The following is a 20,534-nucleotide window of genomic DNA, read 5'->3' as shown; positions in this document are numbered from 1 at the left end:
ATTAATTAGCAGGTACAGAAGGACCACATGTTGTACCAAAAGGATAAGGATGCATGCAGGGTGGAGAGAGACACAGAGGCTGCCCAGCGTGAGGAGAGATTGGCAGACATTCATGGAACATGACTGCAGGTTGAGGGAGGAAGACAGAACACGGAAGAAGGAGCTGTTCAAGCAATTACTTGCACTCATAGCTACCTGACTGCAGGCTTAAGTGCCACCTTCAGCTCCTTCACCTGACCCACAGCCTGAGTCTCCTCTCCATTATTGTGCCCTGCAGAGCATTTCTGGTTCTTACGACATGTAAATACTCATGTAAAATAAAATGTTGAATTTGCACACAAAGCTACAACCACAAGTTTTATTATATGTAATACTAAAAGTGGCACAAACTTTCATGAGTGTCATCCCATACCCAATCTCAAACTTTCATAACAACAATTTATGAACGCATCACAGTATTCCATAAACTGTTTGCCAGTATGAATAAAATGCATAACCTATCTCCATACATTTCATCAAAGTGTTTCCAGAATTCATAATGCACAATACCAACTCATTTACAAAAATCTTCCCACTGCTGGCCCACACTCATAGAGAGAGCAGCCTCAACTACCATTTCATTTCCCCTCATGCATGGGACAGTGAAAGCACAGTAAGCATGCACTAGTCATGACAGGTGCACTGTCTGACAGTGTATACTGGTTCAGCAATCCAGCAGTGCCCAGAGTCCATTCCTAGTGAAAAGATTCCCCATTCTCCTCTCAGACATTGGGCAGAGTGCAGTAAGCCACAATACTGTTGATTGCATTATCACGCTGGCATCCAGATGCTTTTGAAGGCAGTGCCAATGGGATTTCAGTCTGCTAAAGGCACATTCCATCACCATTCTACAGCTACTGAGTATATATAGTTGAATCTTCTTTTGCCAGGTCCTCTGAAAAATAGCGTATGGTTTCCAAAGCCATGTCAACAGCGGGTAGGGTCTCTTAGAATAGCAGTGGGTATAGTGACTCCATTTATAACTATGTCATTGAGTGGGAACAAATGTCACAACTTCTCCATGAAGGTAAAGTCCAATCTCCGAACACCCTGGCATTGTGCACCCTGCCAGTGCATTCCCGTTAACGTCCATGAATCTGCTCCTATGGTCAACCAGGGCCTGCATAACAATGGAGTATCCTTTGAGATTTATGTACTCATGTACATCTTGAAGTGGGCACATGAGTCTCATCAAGAGTCCTGGTGCAGTCTGGAAAGCCTATTCTCTGAAAACCTGCAATTATTTCAGGAACATTTGTAATGCCCATCATTTTTGGGTGCATCAAGAGTCCTGATCCCCTCACAAACCTCCACCACCACAACCCCCACAGTTGATTTGCCAGCTCCAAACTGGTTAGCCATGGACCTGTAGCAGTCTGAGGTATCCATCTTCCTGCTCATATGTGCACCCTAGCGCTGAAGGGTTGGGGCAAGCTGCTCATAGACTTCCAAGAACGTCTGCTTCTTCACGTGAAAGTTCTGGACCCATGTCTGCAAGACGATGTGATCCCACCTGTCTGTGCTCGTGGCCTGCTCCAGAAACACCGGTCTACACAGGGGAATCTGCAGCTAAGCCAACAGGTATGAGCAGCATTAGCTGGTTTGGAGCTGGCACATCAGTATCCTCCAAGAGATGCCTTGGCAGTTCAAAAACCTATCCCTGAAATGTCCACCAGCATTTCACAGATGCTCCAACTGTGTCCCCAAAATAGGGCTGAGAGCATAAGGCAGAAAAGTCCTTTCACCAGGGTGGATCCATATTGGCTTTGCCTGCAGGAAGCATGTGGACACAAAATGGCTCAGCTAGATGTATTTGTGGGCTACAACCACCCAAAATGCTTCCAGTCAATTGCCTCGGGACAGACAGACAAGTTCTCCCATAACCCACTATGAAAAAAGCCACTGAGCAGCTTCCGCTGGTGAGAGTACACCCCAACAGAAAATAAAGTTCTGACTCAAATCTGACTACTGCAGTGGACATGCCAGCACAACTGTGAAGGCCAGGTTTCCACTGCAGTGTGGACACTTAAGCACGGACTTGGAAACACAAGTCCACAAGACCAGGTCCCATAGAACTGGGCTTAGTGTGCCGTGTAGACATACCCTCTGTAATCTGACTTCCCCACACAGCAGAACCATAAGGTTCCACTACTTTATGGTCCTTCTGCGTCAGGAGCAGAAATAACTGAATCTGTGTATCTGTAACAGAATACGGGAAACAGCTTTCCTATGAAGTAGGTGTATGCAATTGAGTTAATGAACACTACACCAACAGAACTATTACTGTGTAGATTAAATTATGCTTTTGTTAGCACCATGCATTTTCTGAAGGGAAAGACAGTAACAACAATACAATATTTCTTTCTGTTTCCCTTCTCCTCTCTCCCTCGCTTTCTTTTTTTAAAGTATATATATTTGCTCATTAGGTACCCAGGGTCTAAGAAATGGTTTTAATGCCACTCAGCTATCTTCCCACTTGAATGAAAATTATTTCCACCACCAATATATTTAAAAGAAGATACACAAAAATTGCAGTTGTGAAAAGATAAATGATCTCAGCACTCTAGTTTTGGAGGTAAGAAGAAACCAGATCTGAACATTTCTACTTCGGAACATAAGAAATGCTTATGGCGTCCACCAAATCCAGTATCCTGTCACTGCCAGGGACAAGGTCCAGTTGCTCCAAAAGAATAAATCCTGCCGTAAGCAGATATTGGATAGCCTGCCCACAGGGAAAGTTTCCTCCTAACTCCCAATAGTTAGAGGTGCGTATAACAGATTTGGAGTTGCCAGAAATAATTTATGAATATTATTTGTTGACCAGGTAATTGTGATGTCCATTGTATGCATATATTTAGTAACAGGATTACCCAGAAATGCACACAGGAAGGAGGGGGAAGTGTCTTGACAGACACTTATCAACAAACACTTCTGAGACAATACAAGAGCAATTCATCACTTTGATTCTCTGGTGTGACCACCTGCTGGGCTTCCCAAACAGGTTTACCCAGGAATGAAAAGGAGGTGGGGGTGTCAAAGAGAGAGATTTTTGAGACTGAGAATACAAGGTGAGTTAGACCTATGGGAGGCCCCATCAGGAGGATGCTCTCTTTTCATGCTCTCTGTATGTGTATATATATCTCCTCAATATATGTTCCATTCTATGCATCCGAAGAAGTGGGCTGTAGCTGACGAAAGCTTATGCTCAAATAAATTTGTTAGTCTCTAAGGTGCCACAAGTACTCCTGTTCTTTTTGCGGATACAGACTAACACGGCTACTACTCTGAAACCTATCAGGAGGAGGGTTAGACTCCAGGTAGGATAGACATAGCACGTACACCTTCTGTTTTGAAATCTTTTTTCTTATAAATTATTAATTGTTTCTATGGTTACGCAAATAACACTTTTGCTGTAAGAAGTAATCCGGTGGATACAGAGTCCCAAAGATAAGAGCAGCAAATACTGAACCCAGTCAGACTTCCAGGGTAAGAATAGTGGATACACAGGGTACTGCAGCCCAGGATTCAGTCTAAGAGTGAGAGAATCACAGGAGAGGTACAGACATGAGGCCTGAAACCTGTGGGAGTGTACTCAGAGATCAGAGAGGGGGTCACAGGTGGAGCTAGTCTGGTAACCATGACAGCAGGTTTATAACCCAAACCTTGAGGGTTTACATTCCTTCCAAAATTCAAACTTGGCTATCATATTTGGAGATGTTGTTATCCATATAAATCTCTATTCCTTTTTTGACTGCTGCTCAGGTCTCAGCATCCACGATATTATGTGGCAATAAGTTCCACAGTCTAACTGTGGGTTGTGTAAAAAAAATTATCTTTTTATGAGTTTTGAATTTGTCACGTTCCAATTGTATTGGCTGTTCCTTTGTTCCTGTGTTATGAAAGAAGTTGAATGATCTACTATTCTGTACCATTCCTTATTTTTTAGTTTTACGATAACAATCTTATTCACCTTTTCTCTTAGATAAACAGTCCCAGTCTTTTCAATCTCATTTCACATTAGAGTTTTTTGGCCTTGGGTCTATTTCTAGTTAATAGTAAATATATTATTTTAAAATGAAAGCTAATGATTAATTTAGTAGACACAGAATGGGTTAACTAATTCAGTGCATGAAAATGAGGAAGGAAAATTAAAAAAAACACACCCCACATTTATGTTCCGCTGTAAAGACAAGTTTCACTATTCTGAATGTACCAGTGAAGGTAACAATCAGCATAGGAACAGCAACCAAGTATTCCTTCAACACAAAGGAGAATTTCTTTTTATCATAATCTTTATACAGGTACCTTCAATATCTATGTTCATAGAGATGCATTAAATATAGACTATGCTAATAACTTATACTCTGTGTCTTCTGCTCAGATAAATGTTTTAAAATTGTGCTGAGAAATGAAATACGGTTTGCATTAAGCAAGAAATGTTAAAAACCTGAATGCTATTTGTAACCCACAGCACAGTTATTCCCCTTAGAACATGTTGTTTTTAAGCCCTAACCTTGATATTTAAACTCAACAGGTTTTCTTTTCTTTTTTTTTTATGTTCCATGGGAAGATAAGCCGTCTTCTAGCCATTTGGCTGTGATACCAAGCTATTATAGTATATTAACAGAATCCTATATTAATGTACTATATGCTATTTCTAATATATTAGAAAATAATAATAAAGTAATACAGAAAATATCTTTTTCCTTAAGGTTTACACAGGAAAAAAGACAGGATTAACTTTTGTAGGAAACAGAACACAAATTTGGTCAACAGATGTAGTTAATGCAATGAATATTAAGATATTTCTGAATGTATTATGCATAGGTCAGTAGCATGTCACATTTTAAATATTAAACTTCTCACTTTTTTAAAATTAACTTTCCTCCTCAGCTTCTGTTTTAAACAATGAACTGGAGTAACATCAACATCACCAATGGGACACCATCTTTCTCTGGACAATGCCACAGAGACACCAGAATTGCACATGTAGTATTCCCAATCCTATACACTGTCATTTTCCTTACTGGAGTTATATTGAACAGTTTGGCTATTCGAGCTTTTTTCCAAATTCAAAGCACCTCAACTTTCATCGTCTACCTCAAAAACACTTTGGTTTCTGATTTCATAATGACTCTTATGCTTCCTCTGAAAATTCTTACTGATTCAGGACTGGGACCATGGCAACTTAAAGCTTTTGTTTGTCGCTTTTCAGCTGTGATATTTTATGAAACCATGTATGTTAGCATAGTACTACTTGGACTTATTGCTTTTGACAGATTTCTCAAGATTGTGCGACCTTTTGGGAAGTTTTGGGTGCAAAATGTCACTGCTGCACACATTCTTTCAGGTCTTGTTTGGCTTTTCTTCTTTGTCCTCTCCTTGCCAAATATGATTTTATCAAACAACAAAGCAACACCCCTTTCCGTGAAGAAATGTGCTTCTCTGAAGAATCCCTTAGGACTGAAATGGCATGCAGCTGTCAATTACATATGTCAGTTTATCTTCTGGACTGTGCTAATTCTAATGCTTCTATTTTATGCAATTATTACCAAAAAGGTATATAATTCTTATATAAAAACTCAAAAGAAAGATAGCAAAAGCAAACAGAGGATTAATGGGAAAGTATTCATCATTGTAGCTGTCTTTTTCATATGTTTTGCCCCATTTCATTTTTGTAGAGTACCATACACACTAAGTCAAACTGGCAATACAAGTGACTGCAATGTACAGAACCTATTATTCATTGCTAAAGAAAGTACTCTTTGGCTAGCTACTACAAATATTTGCATGGATCCTTTGATATACATAATCTTGTGCAGATCATTTGTAGAAAAAGCATTCTGTGTTAAAATGAAAAAATTTAGAAGTACAATGAGGGAAAATCCAACAGTCCCCTTGGACACCAGAATATCTGTATAGATTCCTAATTTGGTGCAATTTTATAGCTTTCTGTAATTTGCACTAAAATATTTGCAGAGAAATTAAAGGATACTTTGTGTCAAGATGTTTTATTCTAGAACTGAAACTTAAAGGGTCGTTCTTCTCTGAAATGTGACTTTGTAAAAATGGCATAATGTAATGTTATACTATCAGAAGTACTCTGCTTAACAAATAAAATGCTGTTTCTCTAACTGCCAGACCCAAAAGCTCAGTTTGCAGTCCAAGAACTAATTTGGGTTCTTTCCACCTGATGCATCATCATCATGACTAACAAAAGTTCAGCCAGCCAAACATTCTTCAATGACACCTGTGCAACCACAATGTCTTCACGTTGTAACCCAAGTGATAACCGTTCAACTTCACTTCCTTCAGTGGTGTTGCACAGGTGGGTTAGGACATAGTGAAAAATCACGTTGATGGTAATGCTTTAGGTGGAACAGAATCCGGTTCACACTCTCGCACTGCTGTGTTGGCTCCACAGGGCTAACAGGAGTAGAAAGCACTAAAAGCTTTTTTGTCACTAAAACAAGTAGATAAGGACAATACACACAGTAACTGGAAATGGTGAATATGAAGATGGACTAAAAATACTTTGCCTAACTTGGATAACAAGAGGCACATGGCAGAGTATACAAATATTTAAATTCTATCTACTGCATACGAGAAACTAGGTATACTTTAGTATAAAGTTTACTGCCATCTAAAATAAACAGCAGATTTTTGCATATTGAATATGGATGCTCCTATTCAACATTAAGATTTTGTTGCTCTTAACAAATGGCACTGTTGGTTGTCGCTTACCGTATATGGAATCACATGGCAGGGGAGAGGAAGAAGAATTTTGCTTGATACAGAAAATTATGATGAGGTGTATGAGGCAAGTCATCCCCCGTCCCTCCCTCTTTGCACATCACATCTCTCATTTTCTTGCCTCCTCCATCACCCACTTTTCCCCTCCTCAACAGTGTAGTGATGAGGAAAGGAGAAGACACGTGTGTGTGGGAGGCGGCCCTGGAGCAACAGGAGTCAACTCAGGGGCTGTGAGGCACTGGAATCCTCTTCTCCCATAGGTCCATGCAGAGCCCAGGGTTGCAGTGTCTTAGGAAGACTAGGCTGAGAGCTGTTCAACACCCATGAGTGGGTACGACCGGAAATATGCCTCCTGTCCCTTACGGTGAACATCAATCACCTGAATTCAGAAACACTGCGTGGAGAGACTGGAATACGTAAGATTGGATAAGCCCTCTCCCCCCCTCCCACCCTGAACTGCCTGCCAGATTCCACTCGCGGAACTGCTGATGCCATACTGGTCCACTGATTCAAATACAAGATGGACTCAAAAGGGACTGAATCCAAGGAGTTGTCATCTCTTTCCAGTCTAATGGCTGGCAACATTTGTTGTTTAAGCCACCAACTGCCTAATGACCATTGAGTTAAAATCTTGAACTAACCAAACAGTATAAAATAATATTAAAACTTGCCAAGTTTCTGAAGTGTTTTTAATTCCTTCTGAATGGCTATACCCAACCCGTCCTCTGATACCATTTGCCATCCAGGAGAACAAACCAAAAAATCTCCAGAACGCTCAGTTTTGAAGTGAAATTCATATATTTTTTTTTTAATTTCAGGGAGGAAGAATGCAAAACATTTGTTCAGGTCAACTCAAAACAAAATGTCAAAATGGTTTGTTCTGAAAGTGTCAAAATGAAAATGTTTTGACATTTCCAAAACAAATTTTTTCCATTTTTTTTTGGGGGGGGGGGGCTGATACTATTTGTTGAATTCAGGTCAAGTTCAGCAAATAGTGTCAGCACTCCGAAAAATACATTTCTGGCAACCAAAAAAAATAAAATAAAAAATTGCCTGGTTCTAATCATCATGTCTTGGGTTGGTAGGTGACAATTTTGCAGGGTTACCTTGCGAGGACAGAATGCATCAGAATTCAAACCCCTCAGGTGTTTTCCATTTTAATCCCAGTCAGCCCTTGTAGAGGATCTTCGTAGCCCTTTTTTAATGGCTGTACAATATATGGTTATCTATTTTATATTTATGGGTTGTGATGTTGTCAAGCAACCTGGCAGAGGGAATGGAATGAGCTACTTATTAATAATATTGTTTTTCTTGTTCTCCCCTTCATTAGATAACTATAATTAATCCTCTCTTTTTTTCCTTCAGTCATTATTTTCCCCTAAAAGCATCAGACACTTTGTATCATTGTTTGGTTGCCTTCCACTTTTCTCCCTGGGTTATTTTCAGAACTTCTGATATCCAAGGTAACCTTTTACAGCCACACTGGCTGCTAGTTGGACTTTTTTTTTTTTTTTTTTTTCCCCTAAAGCAGTTCTAGACTGCTGTACCTTAACTACAGCAGCATTTAGGATTCCCCACCACACTGCTGGATTTAAATATTATTTAGTATTTTAATACTTGTTACTTATTCACTAGATATGTTAATTCCACAAAATGCACCTTCCTGAACTATAATAGCTTTGTACAGTTGAGGCCAGTGAACACATTCTTTCAAGTAGTTCTTAGCTTTGAACTTCTCTATTATCAATGTTTTCAATCAGTTCCTTCCTCTCAGTAAAAATTGCTGTTGAGCGTTCAATTGTTTCTCCAATCCTTAGCAGAATTATTTTGATTGCTTTGGCAAAAATGAACATATGACCATAGTTATTTATTTCAGAAGTGCCTGGAAGTTAAAACACTGTTCACTGTTCACATATTTAAAGAAAGGTGGTAGGAAAGAGGCACATGATGGAATACGCATTATTGATCCCACTCACACATCACCATTACCGTTATGGCTAATGCTAAATTTAAAAAAATGAATAAGCAATTCATAGTAAATTACAGTTAGGCCCAAACCACAACATTGTATCGAAAAACCTACTCCCTCCACCCCCAATTCCTGTATTTTGGGAAACTTTGGATCTGATTCAGAACCAAACTTTGCAACTCAGACATCTCATTGTAATGGGCTGGACCAGAACTTTGAATGCAAACAATTCCGTGACTTTCAGGAAGTTCAGATATGGATCCATTTCTCAGTCTAAACTGTAATTCAAACTTTTCTTTAGTGTAAGCAGATAATGGGAGAGAGTCATATCATTCATTGCACAATATCTCTGTGATAAAGCTTGATGCAAATTTCTAACAGAAGTTGAAGAAGGAAACTTTTGATTTTGTCTTTTATCATCTGCTGTTTATGAAACACTGCAGTTATTTAAAAGCATGTGTAAACATATGCTGGAAACATATACTGCACAGCACAAGTAGCAAGAAGATTGCAACTAATGGTGGGTGTAACCACAATATAAACTGAGTTGTTCCTGAAAACAGGGGTGTGCCAAAGGTTTTTACAGAAGTCTGAATCAGCTTTTTTAGCTGCCTTCATCTTAAGACACTGACAGAGAGGCAGGAATACAAACATTTATAGTATAGAAGAGCAGACTTGTTGCAAAAATAAGAAACACCCAATTTTTGCTCACTTTAGAAAGAAGCATCTGTTAGGTTTTGAAATGTTTGCAGATTCTCCAGGGTTTTTTTTCCCCACGTGTTTTTGCAATTCTGGTTTCTATCTGGAGAACAGGAAACAAACTGTCAAAATACCATGAGAAAAGCTGGCCTTACAGCATGTTGGAAATATTATAAAAAAGCATGTTCTCCTGAGATTTTCAGCCCAATTTTACAACTCAAGAAGTACAGATAGACCAGAAAACTTTTTTGATTAGCCTAACATTAGTTTATAATGGAAATCTAATGCCCCATAGCTTAAAAGAAAATTCAAACCCATAGCTTCTCTACCGAAAGTCACATAACCTTGTCTCAACCAACTTGGCATGCATTGATAAACCAAAGAGGTAACACTGCATTTATTAAAAAAAGGAATGGACAAACTATCTGAGATAAATTTCCCCCTAAACCAAAGTTTCCTGAAACTCACTAACTCTCTCCCCCTCACACACACAGAAAGTAAAATTTTTTTTTAAGAAAGCTTTTCCATTTTCACAGCTTGCCTCCATCCTTTCTGCTTCTGTCTGAAGCTGCAAGCAGAAATGCTTCGATACCACAAGAGAAGACACTCATGAGACACGTCGGACTTTACCACAGTCAGGAAGTACCAGAAATCTCATCACAAAGCCTGTTCTTTTTCAGCTCTCTTTTGCACAATGAATGGATTTATATAGTTCAGATAAAACATAAACAAACATTTCACACTTCCGGTGGCTTTTCCAAACCTGACCCTTTTCACAAATGTGATTTAACAGGGCTGACTGGAGCATCTCAGACACCAACTGATATTAGAGAAATACCCTGTTTTTTCTTGATACAGCAACCACCCAGGAAGAAAAAAACAACATGTATACGTTTTTCACTCTATGTTCCTTTGTTTTGATGCATCACTACTGAAGAAGGGCTTTTCCTTTAATTTGGGCATCAAATTTCTCTCTCTTATGTGCTACCACTATGGTGAGGAAAGGAATAAACACACTACGTAGTGACCAGCTGACCAATTTAAATCTCATTCTTGTCTGAACTGGAACATTTTTTTCTGGTTTGAATTGGTTCTGAGAAATAAACCTGGCTCCAGGCCCCTAGTCTCTCACCACTCTCTCCCTCTTCACTTTTACAATACAGCAAGTGGACCCTGAGCACTATTCCTTTATGTAGGACTTGCAGTCTGGGCTTCCTGTGTCATTTCCCCATGACAGCCACTTGAGTTTATTTTGCCCATTTTCAATCTATTCACTCACAAGTCATTTTGTTTTCCAACAGAAGCATTTTTCAGAGGGCAATGCAGCTGGATTCTGCAGGAACCCCGCATGCTAAATACAGTCTTATTTGAATAAGCCCTAATACAGTCCTTGTCTCTGTTCTCAGTGCCTTGTTTTTAAAAAAAAGAAAGAATATGAGAGCTGGTCTTTGCATGGTATTTCCACTTTTCAGATCACCAGATCTCACATTTTTTCAGCTCCAGAAATAACTCAATCAGGCACCATGAGTTCACAAAATGCCCCACAAACACAAATTCTAGACCCCATATATATGCCTAATTTTTAAGAAACAGTAGTGCAAACCCTTCTAACAAGGCAACAATACCTCTCTCACTATAGAGCAATACTCTCAATTCATCAGAGATGCAGAAATAAAAGGTTGTGTTGTAGACAGAAGTTGGGAATCCAAGGAAGATATGCAAGATGTTTAACATACATGGTACCCAAGTTTAGAGGTACTACGTGAAATCAATCCTAAGGTAGATATTTGCAGAATCCTAATATTATAGAAGTTAAGCCATATGAGTCAAAAATACAAGCTGTATAGTTCTCCTTCAGAAATGAGGAAACAATCAAGAGGCATAACTCCAACTAGTGATCCATTAATGCTGAGGTGAAAAAACTAAGGGGCTGAAGATGGAGGGAAGACAAATAAGAGATACTTTGCATATGTTGGTACTTATTGAAATCCTTTCTTTATTTGCCCCTTTAGTAGGGTGGGTAACAAGACAAAGGTAAAAGTACATGACTTCAGTAAAGTAGTATGCAGAAAAATATCATGTATCATAAGCCAAAACCTACAAATGTCCATTAGAGGAGCCTGGACAGGCATTAACAGAAAATGTGTGTATTTCCAATTAAAGGAAGGTGATTAGTGGACAGTGCCATATGAACTCTGAGAACCTCCTCTGATGTGGTTATGTCATTGTTCTCCTATGGCACACTCAGTTAAGTCAACATCATCTCTTGAAATAGCACCACTTTCCATAGGTACACACAGAGGTAGGCATGTCTTCATGTTCCACAATAATCTCTGGGTGTTACTAAAAATAGAAGAATTTGCCACTTGCAGTCAAAACTCAGGTTTCAGAATTATATTGAAACACATCAGCTCTGGCCTCTGCAGCTGAACCACACAAAACTCAGAAGTTTTGCTGATCACCACTTTAGAAAGCGGGAGGAACCATGCCTATACTGCAAGCTTGGTTCATTCCACCATTTTTCTGTTAAAAACACCATAAATATATCACACGTCTTATCCAGGTGGTAAATGTGTATTAAAAATAAACCTAACATTTGGATTTTCAAACATGACAATAAAAAGATTTAGAATGAAGCAACAACCTAATAATTGTTCTAATAAAGTTGTTCAAGACTTATGAAATATGAGAATTACTCTATAATCACTAGAATAATATATACACACAAGCACATTCAACCTTTAAATAATCTGAATAATAATAAAGTTATAGGGTTGGTTTTCAGCTGCTCTTTTCATCAAAATTTTACATTTCTTTCACACCACTTTCATGACTAACCCCATGGTATTCCCTTTAGACATTGACTAGCCTTGACAAGCTTCAGCTTGAGAACTGGCACACACATTTGGATTAAAAAAAAACATGTAGGATCTTATTTTTAACCTTTTCATACTCTTATCCCTTTTAGTCTATGTACTTATTTATACCATGACCACCACTGTTGTAATTTATCACTATTAAAAAAATCCATCGATTGTATTTTGGGGTACCAATAACTAAATCCTTGGACCTTTCTAACAAGTATTAAAACAATGTCAAAGAAATGTAGCTTAAGTTTTCATTTAATTGTGTGTGTATGTATGCATATGTGCATGCGCGTCTGTCCGTCCCACATTTTATAGGCACGTTGTGCCCCAAAGGAAGAATTGATATGGGCCTGAGTGGATTATAGAAAAACTTCCCAAATCAGTACTAATGAGGATAACCCATTAGTAAGGCTTGCAGACTAGTGAGTGTCTACAACAATGCCAACTGGGACCTTCTACGCTGCATGGACTTGGGGAAAGCACTACAAAACCTACCGGGAATTATCTTAGTACTTGATAACACTTCGAAACAAAACTAGTGCAACTGCAGTTGATTACAGTAGCTGAAGCATTGGTGATCAAAGTGTAACTAGCCAGCTGGAATGATTAACCTGGTTACCGGCACCAGCTTGCAATTTCTGATACAAGAACAAAAGATAATATACAGAAGAGTAACGTATGTTTCCACTGGCTCACTTTGTATGTCTTCTATTCCCTTCAGCAATAGATAACACCAGGAAATTCCTGAAATCAGGAAGCACATGTTATTTCTGTGGGGAAATGCAGAAGCAGGTGGACGTTATCTACCTCTGACCAGAACCGGATGAAAGCACAAATGCATGGATGGATGGCATTCACAGACGCTGGTGTGGGCTTCCCTCCCCCCCCCCCCCCCGCAACAGGCAACAGGATGGAACAGTTCACCAGTACAGGGATAGGGGCTGCCCGTTAAGCAGGTGGTTAGACGCATCTGGTATTAGCACCGTGTTTCCAAGCAGGAGGTCTGTTTAAGACATTAAAGTGAGGAAGAGGAGGACTGTCTCCTATCTCCTGGCATTGTTGGGTAGGAACAAGTTCACTATCACAGATTTTTGAGGAAGAGAAGGATGATATATATGTACAAGACAGAGGAGAACCCACAGGAGCTCAGATATGCTCCAGCAGTAGTTTTGGCCTAGTGGTCATTGCAGGGAAGTTCTAATAAAGGTTAGAGTTTTTTTTCAGAGACCTGGTATAGCCCCACAGAGGCTGGAGAAATGGGGAATTAACCACCACCTTCTCCTGGTTTAAAATAAAGTTACCTTTCCCCAACCTTCTCAATAAACAACAGCCATTAACCTCACTCTTTATTTAAACAAAGACATATACAAATCTGCCTTTCTATGTACCTGCAACCCATAACTGTAGAGATGCAAGAGGCACAGGTAAAACTCAGACCCTCAAAAGAATGCTCTTGTAGTAATTAGTATGAAGTGAATGGAAAGTTTAGTTTTCTTAGTTAAAATCTGTACATAACATTTTCATTAAATACATCATTTAGAACAGAAGATCTGATCAAAGGACAACATTAAAAAGATATCTAAATATAGACGGAGTAAAAGAAATTAACAGGTAACATTATGGTCATGACCAACAGAAGATATGTCAGTCTATGTCCAGCAGCAAATTTTAAGCACGACATTAAATTCATATTTTCTCTACTAACAAAGTAGTATTAACTGAAACGCATAGGCATGATTACATAGTTACTGTAAAACATGCTTTCAGACTCTTCACATCTCCCTAACTTGAATGCTTCTGGCTTTAAAGACACTAGCCCACTGCTCCAGGTGAATCACTGTCTGCTTCTTTAGCTAGTATTGCTCCAGACTCAGGAAGTTTGCAGATCTTACCTACACACTGGCATGTGAGTCACTCCAAGTAATGAGAAAGCCAGTTGCTTCAGTTGTTCCTGACGGGGAATTTTGACTCTCTGATCAGGTGTCACAAAAAGCAATCAGAAGGTGGCAGAATCACTTTAAGTAAAAAAAGCTTAACATCCAGAAATGATTTCTATTACTACTTTTTTGCAAGAAATACTTTTATGCCTGTTTTAGTTTCAAGATGCATTTTTGAGGAGCCTAATGCATTCTGAAGACACAGCAAAGAGACAAACGGAGCGCAATAATGATGACAGGTAAGTGATTTTTTAGTGCTGTCAAAAGGATCAGATAAGGTGTTCATTACATGTTTAAAAATATAAATACTGCCTTGTTTTTAACCATTCTTAAGTAGAAAATGGGAGTTAAAATGTCACTGGTTAAAAGTGCTTAGAATCATAAATTAGACATCACATTAATGTGAAGCATTAAAGTTGTGCCCAGTAATGACATTTTACTAATCTTCAATCCATTCAAAATGTTATGAAAACACATTATATTTTCTATACCCAAAAGTTAAAAAGATTGATTTTTTTGTATTTGTTTCCCTTACAATATTTATGTAGGGGCAGGAGCTCAAAGTCTCACTGAAGTGCTGTTTCTTAAAGGCAGAGTAGCTGATATTGAAAATAAACTCCGTACATTTCCAAATTAGTTAGAAAAGATTTATGTTCAATTCCTTTTGCCTCTTTCAAAAAGGGAAAAATATATTTGCCGTCTGTTAATTATACTATAAAGAATAAGGGTTCCCTTCCTTCATAATCTTCTGAAATCATGTTAAAACTTGTTAGGTTTAAGAGTCACTTGGAAGAACCACATAGCTATTAAACAACTTAGCAACTTTATGAGCTGTACTTGTGATAAGTCTCTAAGTTCAGGAGGCAAAATACATTTGTCATGTCAATCTATGACATGTCCAAAAACACCTATGTCGCTTAATGATTATTCTACACTTGAATGATTATTCTCAGGTACCAAGGACTCAAAAATAACAGTGAGACTATAATTTCTATACTGTTAAAAATGAATGTGTGTTGTGTATTGTGTCAAATGTACTATAGTAGTCTATAATGTCTTCCTACTTTACAAGTTTCCTTTTGTTAGGAAAAGGGGTTTGTTTGTTTTTTTTTAAAAATCAAGTGGTATTTAGAGGTTTTGCAGCTTGCTTTAAAACAATGTCTACCTGGACTCTTACTACAAATGGCCATCAAACGACATATAGTCATTGTTCACAAGAAATTGTATCAGATGGAAACCCAGGCCAGTACCTCTCTGAAATTAGGATTCAAATCAAGTGTTTCCTGACATCATTTTACCCTTTCAGTGAGAAATCAGTCACCTCACAAAAGCCTTTAATTCATTTTTTTAATGTAACTTGTAAATTAGATTTCCTACCACTCCTCTCATTTCTAACCCTGATACTACCCTGGGTGGTTTAGGAGAAGAGGAGACCGATCTGTTTGAGAGGGGATGCTTGTCCTACGTGGATTTGAGGACATTTTTTGGTTCCTATAAGGAGTAAGAGGGGATCAAAGGATAAAGGAATTTGCAAGTGGAGGAGATGAGACGGGGGGAGGAAGGACAGAGGTTGGACTGTGTGAATGGGTTTTAGAAACAGAAGGCAACTTTTTGTTGTAGAGGTGTGGAAATAAACAAATTGATGGATTGTCACAGGTGTTGCACTTCCTGCACCTCCCATGGCCTTTTTTGTCTCTCTTCCTCCTCCTCCTCTTCTTCCAGTTTCCTTTCACATTACAACTTTGCAGTCTCATTCCTAGTCCCCACTCCCTAACTGCTAGAGCCTTCCTTTAGGGTAGGGAGGGGAGGGAACTCTGGGCCCAGATGGTTCAACACCTGCACAAGTCAACCATTCATGCACTAGCACGCAATCAAGTCTGAGCTGTTCCAAGCGCCAGAGGTCCTCAGGCACTTTGGGCTTTGGAACAGCCTAGGCTGCATTGTTACTACATGAGCAACTGAACTGGAAAGTCATTCAGAAGACGATGCAACACTGAGCCCTGCATTCCTTTAAACTGCACAGGGAGCAAAGACCAGCAGAAGGCATCAGAATGGGGGAGCAGGTTTATCAGATATGTTTAATCTGAGATTTTGTTTTGTTCTAAATATAAGCATCTGGTGTCTTGAATATAAGCATCTGGTCATACTACCTGCACAGAAGGGCAAGTGGACTCTATAGCTCCCCAAAAAAATGCCTTAGTAAAACTACCTGATTAACTGGAATGGAGGAATTTCATTCCTCTCATTGGACATCCCAAGGTCTTTTAATCTCTTTTTGTGAAGAGAGGTCCCTGTTAAGTCATTTATAAGTTTAATTTTATTTGGCTGACCAAAATAAACAGTAGGTGAAGTCAGCCAGGAGAGCAGTAATGGAGACCGTGGTGTCAAATCTATGGTCTAATAAAGTGTGCTACATTCATTTAATATTGTAAAATATTTTATATTGGTGTTGCTAATGATGTTTCCATACCACCACAAAGAAAGGACGTGAAATGCCTCTCTAGAGTCCTCCAGTCACCTTCAAACATCTTGTTTCCTCAGAAGACAACTGGGTTAAATGGAATAGAAGCCCAAGTGCTGATAGTGAAGGAAGAGACTCTTATATTTTAGTTGTCAAGCGCTCTCCATCATAAAATATTCTTGCAACCTTTTCTTAAGGTACTCTAGCCCCTCCTCCCCGCTCCCCAAATTGTTGACAACAGGCCTTTGAAATACAGCAAGGACAAACCTTTTGAGTTACAGAAGTATATATTCTTTGTCCCATGAAATTCCATTCAGATTTTATTGAAATAGTTTATATTTCAAATCTCCAGAATTTGCTTTTCCCTTTTTAAAGAAAATCTTAGGAAACAGTATACAAAAAACTATTTCAAAGTAAATTTAAGTTGTAAAGTCAAGCACTTGAAAGTTAGGAAATGTCAGTATTAAGGTTGCCATGAAACCCCAACTCATCCCCGTTGGGCATATGTATTATAATACAATCTTTAATTACATGATCATATACTATTTTTTCCACAGGATCCCTGCCAAATTCAGTGCACAGGATGGATGCACAAGGAGCCAAAATTACAGTTGCCCGTGCAACCATAAATCTAGTATTTCCTAACTTTCGAGTGCTCAATTCTCCAACCTAAATAATGATTTAAGCTATTTTGTACATAATTATTATTATTTTAGAATAACTTTGGAAGATCACTTAAATACAATACAGATAATATGTCTTTTAAAGAAGTATCTGCATGATGAGAGCAAGGTTGCTTGGCATGAGATTGTTCCTGGCTAAGGAGCAGCATGGAAGAAGACATGAAGGCAAGAGTATGAAGAGAATGTGAAGGGAGTGGTTAGGAGAGAGGCTTGGTCAAAGTGAAGAGAATGAAATGACCATACAGAGATTTATGCAACATAAAGGTGTAAAGAGCCTTGCTGGGAAGAACTAGAAATTTGTACTTGATGCAGAGGGCAAGGGGAAGCTAATAAAAGGAATTCAAATGGGGGAAATTACATGGTCCAAGCGCCAAAAGTGATAGCTTATTCTTTCAGTCATATTTTGGATAGATCAAAGGGAGTAAGGTCTGAGGAGGAGGAGGGAGAATTCCAAGGCCATGGTCAAGAATTTTAGCAGAAGGGATGGAGAGGAAAGGGTGGATTTAAAACTTGTATGATTTGGCAACAGACTGGTATGGGGAGAGAAGACAAGAGAGAGGAACAAAGAGGATCATGCCTGGGTAATGGGGAGGATAATGAAATGCCAACAGTGATGAAGAAGAAAGGGAGAGAGGAAAGGATTGGGGCAGGAAGGGGGCAGTGAAAGGAGTTCAACTTTAGCCATTAAGTTGGTGGCAGAACATCCAAAAGCCATCAGAAAGAAAAGCAGGTGTAAAACTGAACAAAGGAAGAGGTCAGAGGTGGTGAAGTTTTTTTTGGGAATCATCTGCATAAAGGTGGTTGTTGAAGCCATGAGAAAAGCTGGGGTCGCCCAAACTTCAGGTACAATGGGATGAAAGGAGGGGTTCCAAGACAAGAAAACTGAATGAGTTACTAACATGATGGACCCCAGGATAAAACCTTAAGACAGACAGACACTGTCAAAAAGAGTCTTTTCCTTCCCCCTTTGAACACACATCAAAGCTATGGGGAAGGTGCTAAATGAGCAAGAGAGGTTAATGATGAGGGAGAAGAAAAGGATGAGAGAGGAAGCAAGGCAGGTGGAGGGTTCAAGGAGACAAGTTAATCAGTTAGAAATGAATGGTTAAAGAGAATTCTAGGAGCCAGAGGCCAAGATTTTGCTGAGAAAAACAAAAGACTCTGATATACATCATCTTGGTTGAGAAGGTCAAGTACATTAAAAGTATGAAAGTTGCATCCTTTATGACAGAGATTCTCAACATGGGTTCTAAGAAGGCCACTTTGTGAGGCTGCAGTAGTGCCTCCATATACCTGCAGAAGTGACTAAAGACAGGAAGAGGGGAGAGGGTATTACCCAGCTTTTCTTCTCTGTGCTCAGGCCACCATAGGAATGAAAGCATACCAATGACCTAATAAGAGGCTGACAAATTCAGATGGGGAAGCACGGGCCATCACAAAGTCTGCCACCATTCAACTGCACTCCTCTGTCCTTCACAGGAAAAACCATCTGTCAATTGCATAATGGAAAAGCAGGCCATGCCTGTGGGTGGCTCTCTTGAATCCATTTGTTACAGCAAACAAAGCCTCAGAGAGATGTGTTTAGCATTGCATCTCTTGTACTTTTGCCCTTGTACTAATGTACTAATGGTTTGATGGGATAACGTGATTTTAGTCAATTAGGCAATAACGTGCCATCGCTGGTAAAATGAGGGTCCGGCTGGAGAATCTTGCCTGTATGCTCGGGGTTCTACTGATCACCATATTTGGGGTCGGGAAGGAATTTTCCTCCAGGGTAGATTGGCAGAGGCCCTGGAGGTTTTTCGCCTTCCTCCGCAGCATGGGGCAGGGGTCGCAAGCTGGAGGATTCTCTGCGACTTGAAGTCTTTAAATCACGATCTGGAGACTTCAACAGCTGAGTTAAGGGAAAGTGGGTGGGTCAGCTTTTGTGGCCTGCATCATGCGGGAGGTCAGACTAGATGACCATAATGGTCCCTTCTGACCTTAAAGTCTATGAGTCTATGAGCCCCCTTTTTATATACAATATCCTCTGCTTAGAGCAGATTACAACATGGAGTCTGGAACTGGTATGGCACAACACAAAAGACCAACACCCACATTGAACATGCAGTAGCAATTTCCACTTCACTCTGTGACCATGAAATATGGACATGTTATCGCCAGCATACCAAAGTACTGAAAATATTTCATCAACATCACTGTCAAGCTGTTATGCATATTCCAGGAGAAAGACAAAATCACCAAAAAGTATTCAATCAAATGGTTATAAAAACACAGCTTTGTTGGACTACACACATCCTCTGCACAGAATATAATGTGCTCCTGAAAGAAAATGTTTAGTCAACTTCTAATGAGCATCAGATCAAGAGGAAAGAGAAGAAAAAGATATCCTGAAAAAAACTCATTAATTGAGCCCTAGCAGAAATCAACAGTAAGAAACTACAGCAGCAAACAAATCAATATGGAAAGTCAAAGTTAACATCTGAATTCGAACATTTTGAAGTATATTTGTCAACAATGAGAGAAGAGAGCAGAAAGAGGTGTTGAGGAAAGAGGATTTAAAAACACATGTAACTAGCAAACATTACTCTATTTCCCCAACTGACCCGCGGAAAGGCCTGTAAATCAAGAAGTGGTGCCTTCAGCCACCTAGGGGTTCAAATAAGCTTACTAAATCACTGATATTACACAAAGGAAAAACTGAAATTTCACAGGAGTAAATTTGAGCTTTGAAAGAACCTATGGCTTAGTGACAGCAGAAGTGTTATGAACATAGCTTTATTAAAAAAAAATTGGTTCCACTAAACATAAAATTTAATCTGGAAAAATAGTCATACACCCTGAGGATGTATACCTTTGTACGTGCATGCTGCTGGATATACCTCCAGGCATGCTGAACTCAGTACTAGGTTGAAAGAAAAAAAAAATCATTCATATAAAATAGCACAATTTTTTTGTTTGCCTATGCAAAACACTATACTATGCAAGTTCTGGCAGTATTGACAGTAAAGATGAGAATTTGAGGTACAGTATTTTATCCAAGCTTTGTGAAGCTAACATGAAAATTTTTATACTTAGAAACAATGGGTGATGGACTTATTTTACAATTCTACATAGAACTTACCT

General features: G+C 39.1%; 2 protein-coding genes across 2 annotated transcripts in view; one reads left to right on the top strand and one right to left on the bottom strand.

Moving 5' to 3' along the window:
• Positions 1-20,534, bottom strand: part of MED12L (mediator complex subunit 12L) — a 306,083-nt gene that overhangs the window by 110,767 nt on the left and 174,782 nt on the right. The gene's annotated exons all lie outside the window — the stretch shown is intronic.
• Positions 4,948-5,961, top strand: P2RY13 (purinergic receptor P2Y13). The gene has a single exon (XM_065411076.1). It carries the CDS (start codon positions 4,948-4,950, stop codon positions 5,959-5,961), a length of 1,014 nt encoding a protein of 337 aa, XP_065267148.1.

The sequence above is a fragment of the Emys orbicularis genome, chromosome 9 (genome assembly GCF_028017835.1).
Source record: "Emys orbicularis isolate rEmyOrb1 chromosome 9, rEmyOrb1.hap1, whole genome shotgun sequence".
In the NCBI taxonomy this organism is placed as follows: domain Eukaryota; kingdom Metazoa; phylum Chordata; order Testudines; family Emydidae; genus Emys; species Emys orbicularis.
The sequence above is the reverse complement of the archived record's forward strand: the minus strand, read 5'-3'. Positions and strand labels throughout refer to the sequence as shown.